A 19022-nucleotide genomic window follows, 5' to 3' on the forward strand; every position below is an offset into this window, starting at 1 on the left:
ATGAAATGGCTTCTATTTATAGAATTTTCCAAGACCTAATTTTGAATATAATATGCAGATGAAATAAATCGTTTCTGCTAGGTGTTGACATGTGTCCTATTTGATGACTTTTCCGATTTATTTTGATTTTTCATTTAGTCACACGCTACGTGTAAAATTTATGTGACACGTGAGCGTTGAAATTGTAACTATTGGTCAACATTTATTTCATCGAAATTTCGATGTCTACAATGTGTACTTTGCTAAATCTTGACTTCTCTAAGATGGAAATTAAGGCGGCTATTTTCTACATGAAGCCCGACATTACTTTGGGTTTGGATAGCCTCCCCCCCCCCCATTTTTTTTTCCCAATTGGGAAATTGTTGGCTCGAAGGTAGATGGTGCAATTTTGTCTTTCCTTTCCTCTTGGAAATTCCTGAAGCATATCAATTTCACGCATGTCTGCTTAATCCTAAAGGTGAAGAACCCTAAGGACATGACTCAACTTCGTCTGATTAGTCTTTGTAATGTTATTTACAAGATTATCTCCAAGGTCATTGCTAATCGAATAAAGCTTATTCTCCCAAGAATTATCTCTCCACAACAATCGGCATTTTTTCTTGGTCGTAATATTTCGAACAACTCCATTATTGCCTCAGAGATTGCCAACTTCCTCTTCAAGCGCATGAGGGGTAAACAAGCTTGCTCTCACTCAAACTTGATATGAGTAAAGCATATGACCATATTGAATGGCAATATTTGTGGCGAGTTATGTTGAAGCTCGGCTTTCCTTATGCATGGGTCAATCTAATTATGACAATGGTGTCATCGACCTCTTTTTCCTTCTTGGTAAATGGGCCCTTAGGGGATACTTGTTGCCTTTGAGAGGTTTTTGACAGGGTGACCTACTATCCCCTTACCTCTTTCACTGATGCACTAAAGGCTTTTTAGCTTTGCTTGCAGATAAAGAATGGGCTGGTTTGATTCAGGGTGTTTCAATCAGGAATGGTGTGCCACTTGTAAATCACATTTTATTTGCAAATGATTTCTTTATCTTTTCTCGTGCTTCAGTTCAGACTTGCAACCAAATCTCACGTATCCTACAGGCCTATGAACTTGCTTTGGGCCAAAAGATTAACCTTCATAAGAGCAAGATCTGCTTCAGCCGGAATGTGAAAAGGCTGGACAAAGCCCAGATGGCTTCTGTGCTAGGGGTTACTAGGGTCACAAAACATGAACATTACTTGGGACTACCTACCGTTGTTGGTCGAAATCAGAGTACGTGCTTCGACTATATTAAGGAAAGGCTGTGGAAACATCTTCAAGGGTGGAAAGGTAAGCTATTAAGTTCGGCAGGCAAGGAACTTCTTATCAAATCAGTGGCCCAAGCTATTCCTCTCTACCTTATGAGTTCCTTCCTACTCCCGAAGTACTTCTATGATGATTTAAACCGCCTTATTGCAACCTTTTGGTGGAACGGCACTAATAGAGAGAACAAAATTCATTGGCTCTCGTGGGAGAAACTCTGTCATCCTGAGTTTAGAGGTGGTTTGGGCTTGCAAAATTTTTATGCCTTCAATTTGGCTTTGCTAGCGAAACAGGCCTGGAGGTTGATCGCTAATCTGGATTCGTTAGTGGCCCAAATCCTCAAAGCCAAATACTTCCTTGCGTGTCAATTCAAGGATACGGTGATCAATCCAATTACCCTTTTGTCTCGCGTAGTATCTGTGTTACCCATAGAGTTATTAATCGTGGTGCTAGATGGTTAATCAGGAATAGGGCATCGGTGCACATCTAGGAGGATTCATGGGTTCCCCTCCCACATTTTCTTCGTCTGATATCTTCTAAGCTGAATCTTGGCACCATATCTTGGGTGGCAGACCTCATTGACCATAGCTCGCACTCGTGGAAGTCTGATCTGTTTTCTCAACTTTTCTCTACAAATGAAGCTGATTTGATCCAAGGCATTCCACTTAACATTTGCAACTCAGATGACCGCTTGATTTGGCACCACAAGTAATGTGGAAATTTTTCCGTTAAATCTGCCTACTAGGTGGTGAGGGAGTGAAATGTCGCTACTTCGATTCACCTATCTGGCTCTTCGTCTGCAGTTGGTCCATTACCTTTATGGATTGCCCTATGGAAAGCAAATGTTCATCGCAAGGTTCGGGTTTACTTTTGGAGAATGTGTAGGAACATCTTGCTTACTAAATCTAATCTTGCCTCCAAGCATATCGCAAATGATTTGTTATGCCCATTGTGCAATTCCTATGGCGAGTTTACTTCCCACATCATCCGCGATTGTCATTTTGCACGTTGTGCTTGGCTTTCGTCCTCCCTAGGATACTTACCGCAGCTAGTTGGCTATCCCTCATTTTCTAAATGGGCGTCAGAACTGGCGACCTCCATTCCTTCAGCGAAATTCGAATTAATGATGGTCACCAACTGGGGAATTTGGAATTGCATAAATGCAATGCTCTGGAATGGTAAGTGTGACTCTCTGGACATTTCGGCTTCGAGCGCTGTCTCCTGGTGGCAGGATTTTGTGCGGTCAATTGCTTGCCTGAGACGGGTTTCATCCATGTCCCGTCCCCCTATCAAATAGGCTACCTCCCCATCTGGCCACCTGAAACTTAACTTTGACGAAGCATTGAACATGGATATAGGTATTAGTGGGGTGGGCACCATTGTTTGTGATGAATTGGGAAACTTTGTGGCTGCTTTCTGTATAAATTTCTCCGATGTTTCATTTCCTTTGCATGTAGAGGCACTTGCAACGTGAGCATCTGTGGTTTGGGCGACGACTAAGGTTTTTGATAATTTGTTAATTGAGGGTGATTCTCTTCAGATCGTTGAGGCTTTAAGAAGTTCTTCTACCAACTTATCTTCGATTAGTCACATAATTAAGGATATGAAGGTCATTTTTCCTACAATCACTGAAGATCTTTGCACCCATGTTCGTTGCCAAGCCAACTGCATTGCACACCGACTGGCTCGCTATAATCTATCCATCAGAAGTGATTGTGAATGGCTAGCTTCTCCCCCTTCATTTATTTTGGACCTCCTCGTTAAGGAATGTCTGTAATGGTGTTGTGACCTACTTTTTCTTTTTTCCTGGATTATAAACTATTTTGTAATTTGGACTTTGGATGATAGACATCAGTAATACACTGTCGTCTTTTCTCAAAAAAAAAAAAAAAAACAAAGGTAGGGGAATGAGATAAGCCTCACAATGGGTTAGCAATAATGTGTTCAAATTCGCCTTTGTTGATTTTTTTTTGATGAAAATAAATAGAGAAATCCCCTAGGTCAAAAAGATCCTATGAAGTTCCATATTGAAGCCGACTTTGCTTGAGTAGGAAGATATTTTAACCATAATTGATGATCTGTAGATGATTGCCCCATAGGAGCTAAAGCATCCACAATATTTAGCTTCACGAAGGATATGACTAAAAGATATGGAGCTGAAATTGCAAGTGATAATTGTTCAAAAGTCTATGTCCAATGAGCTTTGATTATATATAGTCGATAAGTGTATTTCTCTAGTAATTTATCCGATTAGTGTTTTTCTATAATAATTATATTTAACTTGTTTAATTTTGACCTATATTATAATAATCTTAATGTGTAGGACCATGAGAATGATACAAGGCAATTAAAAGATGAGGAAAAGAAGCAGACATGCAACAAGAAGAGAGTTGGGCTAGGAACAAAGAGCTCAAATTAAAGGCAGATGTAGCTCACATGCAAAGGCAAAAGCAGCGAAGGGTTTAGGCTATTAGAGCAACTCCACCTCTTAGACCATCTCCAACCCTTAGGGATAAAATTTAAAATTTTAAGTCAGAAAATTTTAAGCCATAACCCATAAACTATTTTTTTATGTAAATTGTTTGAAAATAAATTTTATGTAGATTATCCTAATTTATTTTTATGGAAATTTTAATCTTAAAATATTTAAATTTTGATAAGTAATTAAAAAGCATACAAATACATAGGTATTTATAAAGTTTTAAGTGAATTTGATTTAAATAAAATTTTTAATATTATTTTAGACGTTATATTTAATTTTGGGCCATCAAATATTTTTTTTTACCGTTAGATTTGATCGTATTTGATCACAGCGGTTGAATTATAAGCAAAAAAACAACAAAAGGTTTGAAATATGATAATTTGATGGGTCTAGAATAATTTAAGCTATGTTTAATTTCTGGGGAGAATTTAGCCCAAATAAATATTTTCTCCCCGGGCCTTATTTTAGCCCAATGGTTTGGAGATGGTTTCTGAGAGGGGGAGGGGAGAGGTTTAAAGCTATTGGGCTACTGACAATTATTGTCTTAGTGAATAGTAATTGTCTGAGTGCATTTGTGTAATAACCTGTATATGAAAATGACAATATATATGTGTGTGTATAAGTAATTATTTTTATGCAATGACTTTATTGAGTTTCTTTATATATACTACGAGTACAAAAAACTTGTATTTTTGGCATGTAAGTTAGTAGGGGTTCTTTCACTACAAAAATATATTTTTATGCCTAACTAATACTTTTATACTCAAATGTCTCCAACTAGAGAGGTTTCTATTTTTTTGGCATCCTCATCATAATTTTGTAACTTTGTCCAATAACTGTGTATCTTATATGTATATATGCATTAGTTTGATCTGTCTACTTATCCTTTTCGTGCCAATAGCAACTAAGTTACCCTTGGTAGCCTTTTTTTATCTTTAATTAGTGAAGTGTAAAGGGTTGGAGAGTTAAGAGTTAAGCTCCGAGAGGTGGGAATTTTCTAGTAGAGTTAGCTTGGTTTTTTCTCCAAAGAATGAGGTGGCAGTTGGTAATTAATAGAAGCTAATAATTAGGGTGAAGAGGTAGAGTCTATATCATGTGTATGTTAGTCTATTTGCATGTAGGTGGCAACACTTAGAGGTATTAGAAGTGCTTACTCATCAATATATAGGAATCTTAATCATTAGGATGATATTCACCACTCTAAATAGAGGAAGATGACAACTTATTGTGGTTAGAACATTTCACGTGGCCTTTGATGCAAGGAACATCTTGCATGATATTCATTAGTTCATGATTAGCTTAACATTTGTTGTTTTTCTATTGGATCACATTTCATTCTTAATGATTAGGACAACAATTGTTGCTTTGTTATTGGAACACATTTTATGTCTAATGATGGACACAACACTTGGGTTTCTTTCTATTGGCACACTTGTGGAGTTTTTTGGAGAGCAAGATGTCATGAAATCTTTATAAAGAAAGGAGCAAAAACCAACGGAGGACATGGAGAAAAGAAAGAGGAAGAAGAAGAAAAAAAGAAAAGAAAAGAACAACTCCAACTAAAAGCCATCCTCCCTTTCATATTACCACTTTATCTTTCTTTTACATATTGTTAAGGCTTTAAGCCATCTTTCATTGTATTTTTAAGTTTCTCATATATAGTGAAATACAACGATTTGGTGAACCACTTAAATCTTGTGTTGTTTATGCATTACATTTTGAGGTCATTGTTATGAGAGCATTCCCACTAAACCATAAAAAATATTCATTTACTTCCCTTAAGAACTGTAAAATAAGGGGAAAAAATCTCAGAAAATGCATGAGAGCTTACCCAACAAAATTGCTCTATGGAACTCAAATGGAGTCATGCATCAATATCACCTAGAGAGAGATGGAGTAAAATGGTAAAGTAATATTTCTTAATTAGATTATTGTGTGTTATCAATATCATATTATCGGTAATATACTACAATTTTGACTACTAACTATTTTGATTAGTTTTGCAGATTATATTATAGAACGTGATTATTGATATCTATATTACTTTGCATATACATAAGCATTCATGCAAAGCAGGGAAAAGAGATGTGTTGTGTCATGTGCTCACTTGTGTAAAGTGTTTGAGTTGTGAAGTTATTCAAGGGCTGAAGTTTGCCTTGAATATAAAATAAAGAACTTTTGTATATGTCAGGTGTCGAGGGAAGGGCTTGAATATACAATTGAGCGTCGGGGGAAATGCCTGTATAATAAAGTGGAAACTAAGAATTTAATTACAAAAATTGGGTTTAAGGGATGAACGGGAGTTAACTCATATTCTAAGGTATTCGGAGCCAATTGGTATAAGCATGGTATGGAACATGTAGGCTTGGGTGCCTTAGGTATGAGTTGATGGGATTAGAAGAGAGTGAGTACATTCATGCATCTCACTTGCATATATTTTATGCATTTGAAAGAATTGTTACAATTTAATTATAGTAGTTTTTGTGGTGAATTAATTTGTGAACTATGGTTATTCCGCTGTGTATTTAATAAATTTTATGTAGTAAACTCAAGCGTTTAATATGTAAAAGTTGTAATCAGCTCCAAATAATTTTATTTTAAATTTTCCACTATATCTTGGTTGTAAAATTTATTTCTATAGTTAAGATATGGCTCCACCCTAACTCGTGAATAGTCTTTATTCGCGGGTCGGGTGTGACAATTTGAGAGCTTGGAAAGCATGTTTCACCTTGTGAGACCACTTGAAGTTATCTTTTAGAGAAAGTTATTCAATGGGCGAGCAAATTGACTCAAAATCCTTCACAAATTCATGCAGTAACCTGCCAATCCTAAGAATCCCCGCAATTCCTTATTAGTGTAGCAAGTGACAACCAGCTGGAAATAGCTTGAATTTTGGAGTCATCCATAGCTGTGTGCCCTAAATAGTTGATAGATGACTAGCCAAAGACGCATTTGAAATATTTCACATATAATTGATTTTGATCTAGTACCAAGAAAAAGGCCTCCAAGTGAGCTTTCCTTTGGAACTCGCCATGTATGAGATAAAAACTTAAGACATTTCAAATACAGATGAAGAAAAATATTACTAAATTATATTACATACTATGGGTAATGCTGGGGAGACTAATGTGTAGACTAAATTTTGTAAACTAAATGATATGAAAGTTGAAGATTGAATTATTATTTAAGTGTTGATTAACGTACTTATCTAATATTAGTGACACATCATTTATAACAGAGTGTGTTTTCTTATATTTTCATTTGTTTTGGGCGAGGTGGTGGGCTAGAGATACCCAAACCAAACATAAAAACTACATCAAACATAAAATTGACAAAGAGAAATCCCCTAAGACAAAAAGATCCTGTGAAATTCCATAATCAAGTTGACTTTGCCTGAGGAGGAAGAAATTTTAACCATAACTTATGATCAATAGACGATTGCCCCATAGAAGCTAAAGCATCCGCAATATTTAGCTTCACGGAGGATATGACTGAAAGATATGGAGCTAAAATTGCAAGTGATAATTGTTCAAAAGTCCATGTCTAATGAGCTTTGATTATATACGGTTGTTAAGTGTTTTTCTCTAGTAGCTTATCCAATTAGTGTTTTTCTGTAATAATTATATCTAACTTGTTTAATTTTAACCTATATTATTATAATCTTAATGTATAGGACCATGAGAACGATGCAAGGCAATTAAAAGATGAGAAGAAAAAAAAAGCAGACATGCAGCAAGAAGAGAGTTGGGCTAGGAACAAAGAGCTCAAATTAAAGGCAAATGTAGCTCACATTCAAAAGCAAAAGCAGAGGAGGGTTTAGGCTATTAGAGCAACTTCACACCTTAGACCATCTCCAACCCTGGGGATAAAATTTTAAGCCATAACCCATAAACTGCTTTTCTCCTCCAATAGTTATGACTTAAAAAATTTTAGCCCGATATTATTAAATAATGATTTTGGCCTTTTTTTTGGGTAAATTTTTTAAAAATAAATTTTATGAAGATTATCCTAATTTATTTTTATGGACATTTTAACTTAAAAATATTGAAATTCCGATAAGTAATTAAAAATCATACAAATACATAGGTATTTATAAAGTTTTAAGTGAAATTTGATTTAAATAATTTTTTAAAATTATTTTAGATGTTAGTTTTTTTACTGTTAGATTTGATGTCATTTGATCACAGCCATTGAATTATAAGTAAAAAAAACAAAAAGCGTTTGAAATATGATAATTTAGTGGGTCCAGAATAATTCAAGCCCAATTTAATTTTTGGTGAGAATCTAGCCCAAATATATATTCTCTCTCCAACCTAATGGTTTGGAGATGGTTTGGGGGGTTTTAAAGCTTATCTTTTAAGCTTTATCCCATAGGTTGGAGATGATCTTACGATGACAATGACCCGAGCTATTGGACAACTGACAATTATTGTCTTAGTAGACAGTATTTGTCCGAGTGCATTTGAGAGCTTAGAAAGCATGTTTCGCCTTGTGAGACCATTTGAAGTTATCTTTTAGAGAAAGTTATTCAATGGGTGAGTAAATTGACTCAAAATCCTTTACAAATTTCATGCAGTAACCTGTCAATCCTAAGAATCCCCGCAATTCCTTAATAGTAGCAAGTGATAGCCAGTTGGGATTATCTTGAATTTTGGAGTTATCCATAGCCACACCAGAGGTTGTGTGCCCCAAATAGTTGATAGATGACTGCCCAAAGACACATTTGAATAATTTCACATATAATTGATTTTGATGCAGTACCAAGAAAAAAGCCTCCAAGTGGATTTTTCTTTCGAACTTACAATGTACGGGATAAAAACTTAAGACATTTCAAATATAAGTGAAGAAAAATACTACTAAATTATATTATTGAGCGACCATTTATACTATGGGTAATGCTAAGGAGATTAACGTATATACTAAATTTTGTAAACTAAATGATATAAAAGTTGAAGATTGAATTATTATTTAAATGTTGATTAACGTGCTTATTTATTATTGGTGACACATCATTAAATCTACATCAAACGTACAGAGTGTGTTTTCTTTTTCATTTGTTTTGGGCGAGGTGGTGGGCTAGAAGCCCACCAAACCAAACATAAAAACTACATCAAACATCGGCCTGGCTGCAGGGAAACCCAAAAACCCTAGCACACCTAGCTTGTACATATAGCAGTGGCATCTCACCCAACTCCTTCAGATCGTCAGCAACAAAAATGTAGCTTTCTACAGCCACTCCCCAAGCTATCTCCAACCTCAGTAACCATCGCCACCATCTCATCACAAACCTCACCACCAACCTCAGCTCCAAACCCTCACTCCCTCTCAGAAAAATCCCACTCTCACTCAACCCTCTCCGACTTCACTCATGTACGTTCCCCATCCCTTAACATTTGGTATCCAATCCCAACAAACCCCATTAATTTCCCAACTAGGGTTTTGGCTATTTTTCCATAAATTTATATTCTTTTCTTGTTTTGTCGCTGCTTTAATTTCAAGTATTTTGATTTTTCGTTTTATTCAACTTTATTGCTTTCGAATTTGGAAGTTTTCTCAATTGGGGGTTATTTTTTATTATTTTTCTTGTTCACATTGGCCTTTTTGGAAATTATTCGGTTTTGTTTGGTGTTTTGGTTTGATATAAGTGGCTACTTGCTTATGGGAGCATTATCTTTGTGTTTTTCTTTCAGGATTGCTTTTGGCAAGAGCAGCAACATCAGAAGAAACTCCAAATGGGGCCAATCTTTATGCTGCCGAAGAGTGCGGCAGCGGCATATCCTTGGAGGATGTTGTGCCCCCTGAAAACAATCTTTACAATCGAACTTAGACTGAAGAAGAAGTTAAAGAAGATGCAAATGCGGATGCAGATGGCCTGATGCAGATATTCTAGTATTTCAGTAACCTCGACCTAAAGGTTTGTGATTTTACGTACATGTTAATATACATCTATCAAAGTAGATGTCGTACATGCATTTCAATGTTTGCATGAGCAATTGGTTGGATGCAAAAACATGTTCTGTTTATAGCGGATTGTACAGATGTTATTTGTGGATTGATTTAGCTTTATAACTTGTATTTGTTTGGTTCAAATTTCTCAAAATTAATATTGTGGAATTGAAAACTTGGTTGCAATGATGATTCAGTAACTACTTGAGAGTGTCTAACAATACTCGATGGAAATCCGACAATTATGTCGATCTGAGCGGTTACCTAAGCAACTCAGTAATTTAAATTTGGTGGTTTGGAGAAGGATTTCATGAGTGTTTACCTCAGCAAGATATGTTCCTCAGTACTTTTTTGTCATTTGAAATTGCATTTCCATCGTTCTTTTTGTATTTTCCACCTACATGGAAAGTCTAATAGTGTACTAATAAAATGCACTGTTCACATGAAGGTTGGTTTTTGACACTAACCTTTCTTGTCAAACATCAAATTGGATTTCAGAATCAGGGATGTGCTTGCTTGTATTGTTTTCTTTAATGTGATTGTTTTACCTTTTTATTTGGTTTTCTGGTAACCTGAATGTTATGTTTCCATGGATCCCTGGTTTCGTTATATGTTAGAAAGCAAAAGCTAACTTGCTTTGTGCTTTCATACATTGTAATGTCGTGGTAGCCTTTTCTTTGTTTTACTGTTGTACTAATTTCATGTTTGATTTTTGCCCGAGTTCTACCAGTTTCTTTATTCTATTAATTTTATGTGATCTTTGGTTGTGATGATGATCCAGTAACTAGTTGAGAGTGTCTAAGAATGCTTAATGGAACTTTGACAATCATGTCATTCTGAGCGATTACCTGAGCAACTTGACACGTTGGTCATGTTCAGTACTCAAATTCGTTCTCCTTGCTATGCGTCAACTCCCTTTATTAGTTTTTGTTTTCATTTGTTGTCTTTGGTTGCTGGTGAATGGTTGCGATGATGATTCAGTACCAGTTTAGAGTTTCAAAGAATGCTCAATGGAACTTCGACAATCATGTCAATTTTGAGTGGTTACCTGAGCAACAAGATATTTGATTTGGTTCAGTACTCAGATTTGTTCTCTGTTCTGTCCTTATTGCACTTGGTAGAAGTATTTTGTTACATCTGTTTTGTCTTTGGTTGATCTTTAGATATATAAGAAAGTAATAGCTTACAACATAAATTAGTGTAATGTTCACGATAAGGAATATGATTTTGTTAGTATGTGCTGCTGGTAAAACCATATTTCTAAATACAACTGCAAATACCCTATCACAAAAAGCGTTACTTCCGACCAAAAGAAAATAAAAAAGTTGTACTAATGATTTGCGCTTTGACTAATTGCAGTTGGATTGTGATGATACGTACAGCCTTTTGCTATACGGTGGTGGTACCTTGTTTGCTCTGTGGTTAGCATCAGTTGTCGTTGGAGCTATTGATTCTATTCCATTGGTATGTCACCAAACATACTTTCCATGTGAATTTCTTGAATTACAATTATGAATTGATACCCTTTTTTGGGGATATTGATGTTGCTCGCCATTTGAAGTAGTTCCTGAAGTTGCTGGAAGTTGTGGGTCTTGGAAAAACAAATCTGGTTTAGCTCTCGTTACCTGATATTCAAGGTAACTATATACTATTAGCTTCAAATGTCAACTTATTAACCCGTCAGACGTTAAAATATATACTTAATGTTGATTATTGTTGTGCAGGAAAACAGAGATGAGTTGGTTGCTAAACTTCAAGTTCTTAAAAAGCAGGTTCTTGGTTCGGATGATGACTGATATGGAGGATTGCGATGTTGTGCAGATTGTTCCTGCATAAAATCATGAATGTAGAGTTTAATTTCCTTTCGGGAAAGATCAAATATATATACATACATATATATATATATATATGGTTTATTATAATTTTGAAGTCTTAGATTCTTGACCATATGAATCTAGATCCAATAATTTTTTGGTTCCGGCATGTTTTTCGCCTGCCCTGCGTGTTTATTTCGCCTGCCGGGTGGGTTTAAAGTTTAAACCCTCTCCTCTTTCCATTGTTTAGATGAATTTAATTTAGTTGAGATTATCTATCCTTTGTCAAGGAGGTTGATCATTTCTTTTTTAAATGATTAATGAATCACCTCCAATGCACAAAGAAGAAATTCTTCATATCGTCAAAGTAAGATTTTTCGGATCATTCAGTGGTACGTACCGTTTAAGAAAAATTACCGACCCAATTAAGGTTGTAAAGCTAAAGACCGACAGTGAATATATATGGAAAAAGGAAATAAAGTCCGATGCTTATACAAATTTAAATTTGTTTCTGGACATTTGTTTCCCTTTCTTTGGTCAAGTGCCAAACTACAATTAACCAACAAGAAGGGGAAGAAAAGAGCTTGACCTATTTTTCTCTTGTTTCTCTACACTTTTCGCCATCCCAAAAAAAAAAAAAAAGAATTGTACAGGGGCTGAAGCAATATCTTCCTGGGATTTCTCCAAAATTTGGGAGATATCTTAGCGGTATTGATAATTTTGGTAAAACGAAACATCATTGCAAAATCTTTTGGGGAATGTCATTGAAATTTCTATCGATAATGTAGTACTACTGTTTAGTGATATTTCTATTCACTCGTAAGTGACATCTCAGGTTCGACTCTCACCAAGAGCGAATTTGAACCAATATATCTTTCGACATCAAATCTTAAATCTAATCTCAAAGTTATCACTTCTTCTAGCATTGTTTGCACCACAAGGCACAAGCTAAAATGAAAAGGATCCCAAAGTTCTACATTGTGAATTTGTGCATTTACTCGCCTTAGACTATTCAAATAATCCAACAACTCAAGACATAACATTACACTTCATTTTATTAGTTTTATTTTATTTAGTTATTGAGTTTTTGCTCAATAAGGTTTCATTAGGGTTTATTGAAAACTTGGTAGAATATACTGTTACTTAAAATCACCAAGGACCTTTGCGAGAAGATCCAACACTTGCCAGACTGTGTAGGTGGTTAAGTTGAGACAATATCAGTGTGATAGTTGACATCTGTCCTAACTCACCAATCACGTTTGGTTCCATCCCTCGCGTCCTCATTATGACAACAAATTGATATTAATGCTTCAAATCTAAAATTTAAAGATAAAACCTCATTTTACAAGAAACAAAAACAAAAACGAAACAAAAGCCATCACATATTGAAGAAAAACTTGCACATGACAATACATTATTAGATAGGAAACACCACGTGATAATGAACTCGTTTCATGTAAGTTTTTCTTGATAGGGAAGAGGCATCAATTTCAGTTCATTAATTTTCTTATGATGAAAGACACAAATGAAAGGAAAATGCAGTCCAAGTCCAAAGTGGGTGCATGGAATGTGTGAACCTAAAACGAGAAGGAAAAAGTACGCGCGAAGAGAATTCGACCATTATGAGAAACAGTGATTGCGCATGCCACGTCAGCATCTCTTCATTCGCACGTCTCCTTCAAATGCCTTTCTGTCTTGATCATAAGAACCTAATTATTATTATTTTAAGTCCCCTTTTATTTTGTTTCGAATTAATCCCATCGAAGGGTTGGGTATTTTCAAACCAAAATAAAATATTTTCTTATATTTTGAATACCAAAAACCAGAGGGAATTTACAGGATACAGAAAAGGAAAATTTCCTGGAGGAGAGAGAGAGAGAGAGAGAGAGAGAGAGAGAGAGCAAAACCCAATAATTTTAAAGAGTTGCCCTCAAAAGCTCCATGATATTGATTTGGGTAAGTCTCAAATCTCAATTGTTCTTAGTTATTAAGTACATTTATTCTTCTTTGGAAAGTGCTTTTTCTCACAAGTTTCCTGTTTGATCAAAAGATCATTAGAAAAAACAAAATAAGTAAATCAAAGGAGTAACAATCTTCTTCCCCCAAATCATTTGTTGTTTTTTTTAGAGGGATTCCCAGAAGCATAAGCACTTGGTTGATCACTCTACTTGTCATCGGACCAATAAACGAGTCTTGTTTGTTGCTTCTCAGATTTTCTCTACAAACAAGTTTTGATATTGGTGAATCTGTTAGGTCAAAAGGAGTTTCGACAATTGTGTTCGACCAAGGGATGGACACCAATGGTCTTAGATGGGTTGGAGAGGTACGCGCTTTTTGTTAAGAATTTAGCTACGGTTTAAAGTTGTTGGCTTCGAAATTTCTTGTCTTTGATGACTTGCCAACTCTTTGTGGGTGTGCGCAGTCGCGCGCATAGCATAGAGATTTTCTAATTTGGTTTTGTGTGTAACAGAAACATAAAGTACAATCTGCTGTCAACAACTTGAGGAATGGAGGAGGAATGAAGAGCTGCGATTCAGACATGGACACAGACTCTGACTGTTAGAATGTGGCCACTGATAGGAAGTACTCAGTTGCATGGTCCCCCTTGGATGACAGAGCTTCCAACACTTTGGGTTCTAAAGGCGTGGCATCGAAGTAAAGGCAGTGAATTCAGGGTTGTGATCAAATTCAGACTGAATCTAGTTTGTCGAGGGAGAAAATCCAATTGAGAATGGCTCGGGAGTTTGGAAGGAACCAAGCAATATACCCTGCTTTTACCGAATTTGAATTGTCTGATTCGATCACTAGTACTGAACTTCCGTTTAGGCAAACGAAAAGCAACAATGGTGGTGCCCGGAAGGAATCATACAATTCAAGTGGTAATATAGAAACAACATCCAAAAATAAGCTTTCGAATAGTAATCCCATCACTCCTCCACTTTATGGTTCTGTTTCGGAGATTGAACGTGTTGTTGAGCCAAGTTCACTTATTAGAGCATACAACACAGCTCACACTTCGAATTGGAGTGTTCCTGCAAACACTAATGGTTTAAGAAAAACAAAAAGTGTCTACTCAAGCAGCCCTATGCATTATTCTTTCGGCAATGGAACTTCTAACTCGCCAGTTCGTTCACCTGCTCGCCTCCCAGTATTTAGTGAATGGTTGGTTACATAGCTGAATTATATTTTGAATAACCACATAATGACTCGGTGTTTGATTATCGAATATAAGTGCTTTAGAGAAATTTTTACAAGAACACTGAACTGTTCTGTTCTACATTTGATAGTTATCTCACTGATCCAGTAGTCGTTTTAAGTTTAGGGGTTTTATTTATTCAGTGTGCAGGGTACATGGTGTGCTGTAATCGCTTATGATGCATGTGTTAGGCTCTGTCTTCATGCTTGGGCTCAGAGCTATTGTGCTGAAGTTCAAGGATTCTTGGAGAATGAGAGCGCACTGTTGTGAGATGCATTTGGTTTATAGCATGTATTATTGCAATCAGAAGCTGAACTTTTGGCAGAACAGCGTCCTTCACAGCCAATCAATACATTAGCTGCTCCTGCTCCAAAACATGTGAAAGCTTCTGGAAAAATAAAATTGCAAGGTACCCTACTTCATTGAATTCCTCATTTTCTTTTTCAATTAAAATGTTAGGTTCTTCATTGCCTCACTGAAATTTCGTCATTCAACAGTTCGTAAAGTGAAAATGGATTCGGATGAACAACCTTCTAGCTGCAGTTTCCCATCTCCAAAACTACCAAGGATTCGTTATGACTCATGTTGTAGGCGCTTCTCTAATTTGAGATCAACTTTATCTTCTGCATTGAATTCTACACAGAACATAAAGTTGATCTCAAACGGTTCCTTTTCTCATTGGAGCTTGGCTTGCCTAGGAGCTGGAAGGAAATCTATAAAACAAGGATCAAGCTTCCTAAAAATGAGGGCAAATACTTTGTGCAATCGCTCTTCATTGTATGAAGGAGTGCAAGGTATGTGAATCTTTTGTACATTTTAAGCATTCCTTTAGATACTAAGGTGCAGATGGTTTTCTTTTGTCGGGTAGTATCTGACATTTGCCGACCTAATTCTGTCAGAAACTTATTCCTGCTTCGTGAGATTGACAAGTTCACCTGAAGAGGATGCAGTACAAATGCAACCAGGATCCGGTGAAACCCGTGTGTTGTATGTACTCTTGTCCTTTATTTTCTCTTTTCATTCACTCTTTCATTTGGTCCATACTTGTACTGTTGTACGTAGTTGTATTGTTAAACGACTGGTTTACTACAGGTTTCCAAATAGCGTTGGTGATGACGTGATCATACAAGTACAAAATTCCAAGGGACAACATTGTGGTTGTGGTCATGCCCTAGTCAAAGTGGCTGCTATTGCTGATGAACCGATACAATTTTCAGAATTCAGTAATTCACTATCTGTAAGAAGGTTGATATTTATGCTTTGGAATTAAATATCTATTTTTAATGCAGGGCGACAAGATACGATGGTGGCCTATATATAGTAGTGATCTAGAGGATGAACCTGTCGGCAGAATACAATTAAGCATGGATTATTCGAGTATTCCAGTTGAAAATAGTAATCTTAAGGTTGTTAATATTCAACGATAGCTAAATCCTTTCTTCGAAACTGATTGACGTATCTTTGGAGTTCGGTTTTTGATATTCTCTTCCTCTTCTTTCCTTGTCCAGTATGGTTCCATTGCAGAAACTGTGGTATATGACTGTGTCTTAGAAATTGCAATGAAAGTTCAACATTTTCAGGAAAGAAATTTGTTATTACATGGCCTGTGGAAGTGGTTATTGACGGAATTTGCATCTTACTATGGAGTATCAAAGGCATACACCAATTTAAGGTAGTGAAATATGTTAGGACTCAAAGTAACTTATCATGCTATCATGTTAGGACTAAGGTAGTGAAATATTACCTACTATGGATCTTCTAACGGCTATTATATATAAATTTTCATGCTACTTGCAGATACCTTTCCTATGTCATGGATGTCGCGACCCCTACTTTAGATTGTCTCACCTTATTATATGATCTGCTAGCAGATGTGAAGGAAATGAGCACAAATCTGTTAAGTCATCAAGAGGTATTCGATTTCATCGTATTGTTTTTATCCAGACAAAGCATTAGCACATATTCGGTCCCAAATGAGGTGAGGCTCTATTTCTTACTTGAACATCTACTTGGAACTTCGATCTTTCTTTTTAGGGTATACTCATCAATATTATGTATCATCTCTCAGTTAGGAATTCTTTTAAATTCCATGAAGAGGACGCTCGATGTGCTGTGGCCCCATATTGAAAGCCAGTTGATGTCTCGGAGTTCTTGCATCCGCGATGGATATGCCACAGGCGAACATCTTAATGACGTATCTGCTCTACTCGGAACCAAACTTAGAACCTACCGACTAGCCATTGTCGAGAAGCTTTATGAGAATGCGAGTACTGAATTTTCAGTTTGAAATGTGCATGTGCATCAATGCTGTTGAACTATCTGTTAACTACAAAAATTTACAGAGTTTGATTAATAAATGATTTTTTTTTCTTTCTATTTCCTTGTAAATACAGACTAGAGTTCGTAACAAAACAAAGCTGAAGAACATTATTCAACGCTCAAAGGCGGAGAAATCAGTTGTTCAAAGCAGAATGAAGCCTTTGGAGGTTCTTTTGCGGGAGATGATTGATCATCTCCATACTGTTGTTGATCCTACCGTGTTTGTAGAACTCTGCCGAGAGTTCTGGGACCGGTTGGGGCAGGTAAACTGAGCTCTTAATCTTTACCATACAAGATACAACCTCTCCCTCTTGAATTGGCATGTAAAATTTAATTTTCTTTCCAATTTAATTTCTGTAGGATGTACTGCATATCTCGGAGGATAAGAAAGAGGAGTACAAAGGCTTGCGCGTGGCAGTTTCTGTAAGTTTCTCTTCAGCCGTTGAACTTTCTACTAGATATTGATTATCTACATGTTATTGCAGCTAGTTCATGTTAACAAGATAAAATGTTTAATATGTGAATTAGTATCTGTACTAATGATTTTTGTAGACTTGTACTAAAGTGCTAATCATTGTTCTTATAATGGCAGAACCTGGATGACATATTTGCATCAGAAATGCAAAGACTACGCAGGAACTCGTTGAAGGAAAGAGACTTGTCGCCACCAGGATCGATGGAAGAAGTACATTCCATGCTGAAAGATGTTGTACGTATGTAACATGGAGAAATACAGTCATCAGCTACGATTTTTTATGCGTGCGCAGTGTGTACCGAACATAGAAGACGACCTTATTTGATTTCATTTCCAATGAAGAAGAAGCGCTGGCCAGTGGCATAACTAAGGAGACAACACGAGCACAAAGTTCCGAGTAACGAATTTTGACATGGCAAAAAATTTGTCAAATTTTGAGTCTGAGTTGTATGTTGATTTCATAGGATGCCCACCATGGCCTTCATGGTGGTTGTAAATACAGTTCTTCCTTCCATACAGTCTCTGCAATATATTTACAAGGTTGTAAATGCGTTAGGTTCTAAATCTACAACACACAATTCTGCCTGAAGAGCTTAAATGAAAACAGGAGATGAATGTTTGAAAGGGGGATTAAAAATGCCCTATTACCGTAAATTAGATGTTCTGTCTCTGATTTTTTTTCTTTTTCTTTTTATATTTCCAATCATGGGGTAGAGGAACTTTTGTGTAGGCAATGAGATGTGAGAAGAGAGAGAGGCTGCTCTCTCTTTGTGCAACGTAATTGACCAACTGATAAAACGAAAATGACGTTGCACCAAGTCATATACCTAATATAAGAATGTACAAGCACCACTTGGTGTTAAAATGTAGGAACTAGGCCTGAGTATAGATAGAGATTTTGCGGAGTACCCGAAATACAAACTGGTACGCTATGTATCCTAATATAAGTGAAGGGTCATTAAAAATATATTTTCTATCTACTTATATTGTGACATATGGAGAAACAACTACTAAACCGACTATGTAGGAAGCCCAAATCATGAAAATGATAGTGAACACAATCAGAGAAGGCAATACTTGAAGATTTGATTTCTACCAGCTTTATGGTATCTATGAGAAAAAGTGAAAAAAAAAAAAAATTATTTTAAAGTGTTAATAACGTTACAAGACAGGAACAAACTTTGATTGAGCACACATGGTGGGGCTAAAAAGCATGAATGCAATGGTCCATTGAATTTGGTGGTGCAAAATACGTTGCACTTTTAACTTTCAAAGTGCCATTTCGAAATGAATGAACCTTTGAACCTACCATTATATCTCCCAACTTGTGAAGTTGTTCGAGTCTTACCACTTTCCTAGAAATTTCTAAGCCTATTGACTATAGTTAGGTACTAACCCCATTCTACGATGCAAATCATCATAGTATCACGCCTACTAACAATCATTTTCATGGGATCTATCTTATCTTTAAATATAAATATTATTAAGAGCATGAATCTCACA

General features: G+C 36.1%; 1 protein-coding gene, 3 non-coding genes and 1 pseudogene across 9 annotated transcripts; all 5 read left to right on the top strand.

The window, feature by feature from the left end:
- The first annotated feature begins 8985 nt into the window (after positions 1-8985).
- LOC126627235 (protein CURVATURE THYLAKOID 1D, chloroplastic-like) lies at positions 8986-11637 on the top strand (annotated as a pseudogene).
- On the top strand, positions 9896-9987 carry LOC126634169 (small nucleolar RNA snoR128). Its single transcript, XR_007627232.1, has one exon. It is a non-coding gene; the product is annotated as a small nucleolar RNA snoR128 (small nucleolar RNA).
- LOC126634173 (small nucleolar RNA snoR128) lies at positions 10480-10571 on the top strand. Its single transcript, XR_007627233.1, has one exon. It is a non-coding gene; the product is annotated as a small nucleolar RNA snoR128 (small nucleolar RNA).
- Positions 10680-10771, top strand: LOC126634177 (small nucleolar RNA snoR128). The gene has a single exon (XR_007627239.1). It is a non-coding gene; the product is annotated as a small nucleolar RNA snoR128 (small nucleolar RNA).
- A 1654-nt stretch (positions 11638-13291) lies between the features above and the next one.
- On the top strand, positions 13292-18173 carry LOC126627270 (uncharacterized). Of its 6 annotated transcripts, none has more exons than XM_050296829.1 (14): positions 13292-13485; positions 13741-13852; positions 14000-14691; positions 14869-15134; positions 15223-15519; positions 15625-15712; positions 15818-15948; positions 16015-16131; positions 16234-16397; positions 16523-16703; positions 16794-16988; positions 17119-17307; positions 17405-17485; positions 17637-18173. In XM_050296829.1, the coding sequence occupies exons 7-14, from the start codon at positions 15922-15924 to the stop codon at positions 17763-17765; spliced, it is 1083 nt and encodes a 360-aa protein (XP_050152786.1). In that variant the 5' UTR covers positions 13292-13485; positions 13741-13852; positions 14000-14691; positions 14869-15134; positions 15223-15519; positions 15625-15712; positions 15818-15921; the 3' UTR covers positions 17766-18173. The 6 variants fall into 6 exon arrangements, with proteins under 6 accessions (XP_050152786.1, XP_050152715.1, XP_050153020.1 ...); XM_050296758.1 differs by having other exon boundaries at positions 13783-13852; XM_050297063.1 differs by having other exon boundaries at positions 13783-13852; positions 17405-17467.
- The last annotated feature ends 849 nt before the right edge of the window (positions 18174-19022 follow it).

This window comes from Malus sylvestris, chromosome 1, assembly GCF_916048215.2.
Source record: "Malus sylvestris chromosome 1, drMalSylv7.2, whole genome shotgun sequence".
In the NCBI taxonomy this organism is placed as follows: Eukaryota; Viridiplantae; Streptophyta; class Magnoliopsida; order Rosales; family Rosaceae; genus Malus; species Malus sylvestris.

What these genes read in the sequence shown, in the direction of transcription:
- LOC126627270 (XM_050296829.1), top strand. Translation starts at nt 15,922, where the DNA reads ATGAACCGATACAATTTTCAGAATTCA. An exon ending in TTGAAAATAGTAATCTTAAG is followed by an intron (nt 16,132 to 16,233) that starts GTTGTTAATATT and finishes TTCCTTGTCCAG; the next exon opens with TATGGTTCCATTGCAGAAAC. An exon ending in TCTGGGACCGGTTGGGGCAG is followed by an intron (nt 17,308 to 17,404) that starts GTAAACTGAGCT and finishes TAATTTCTGTAG; the next exon opens with GATGTACTGCATATCTCGGA.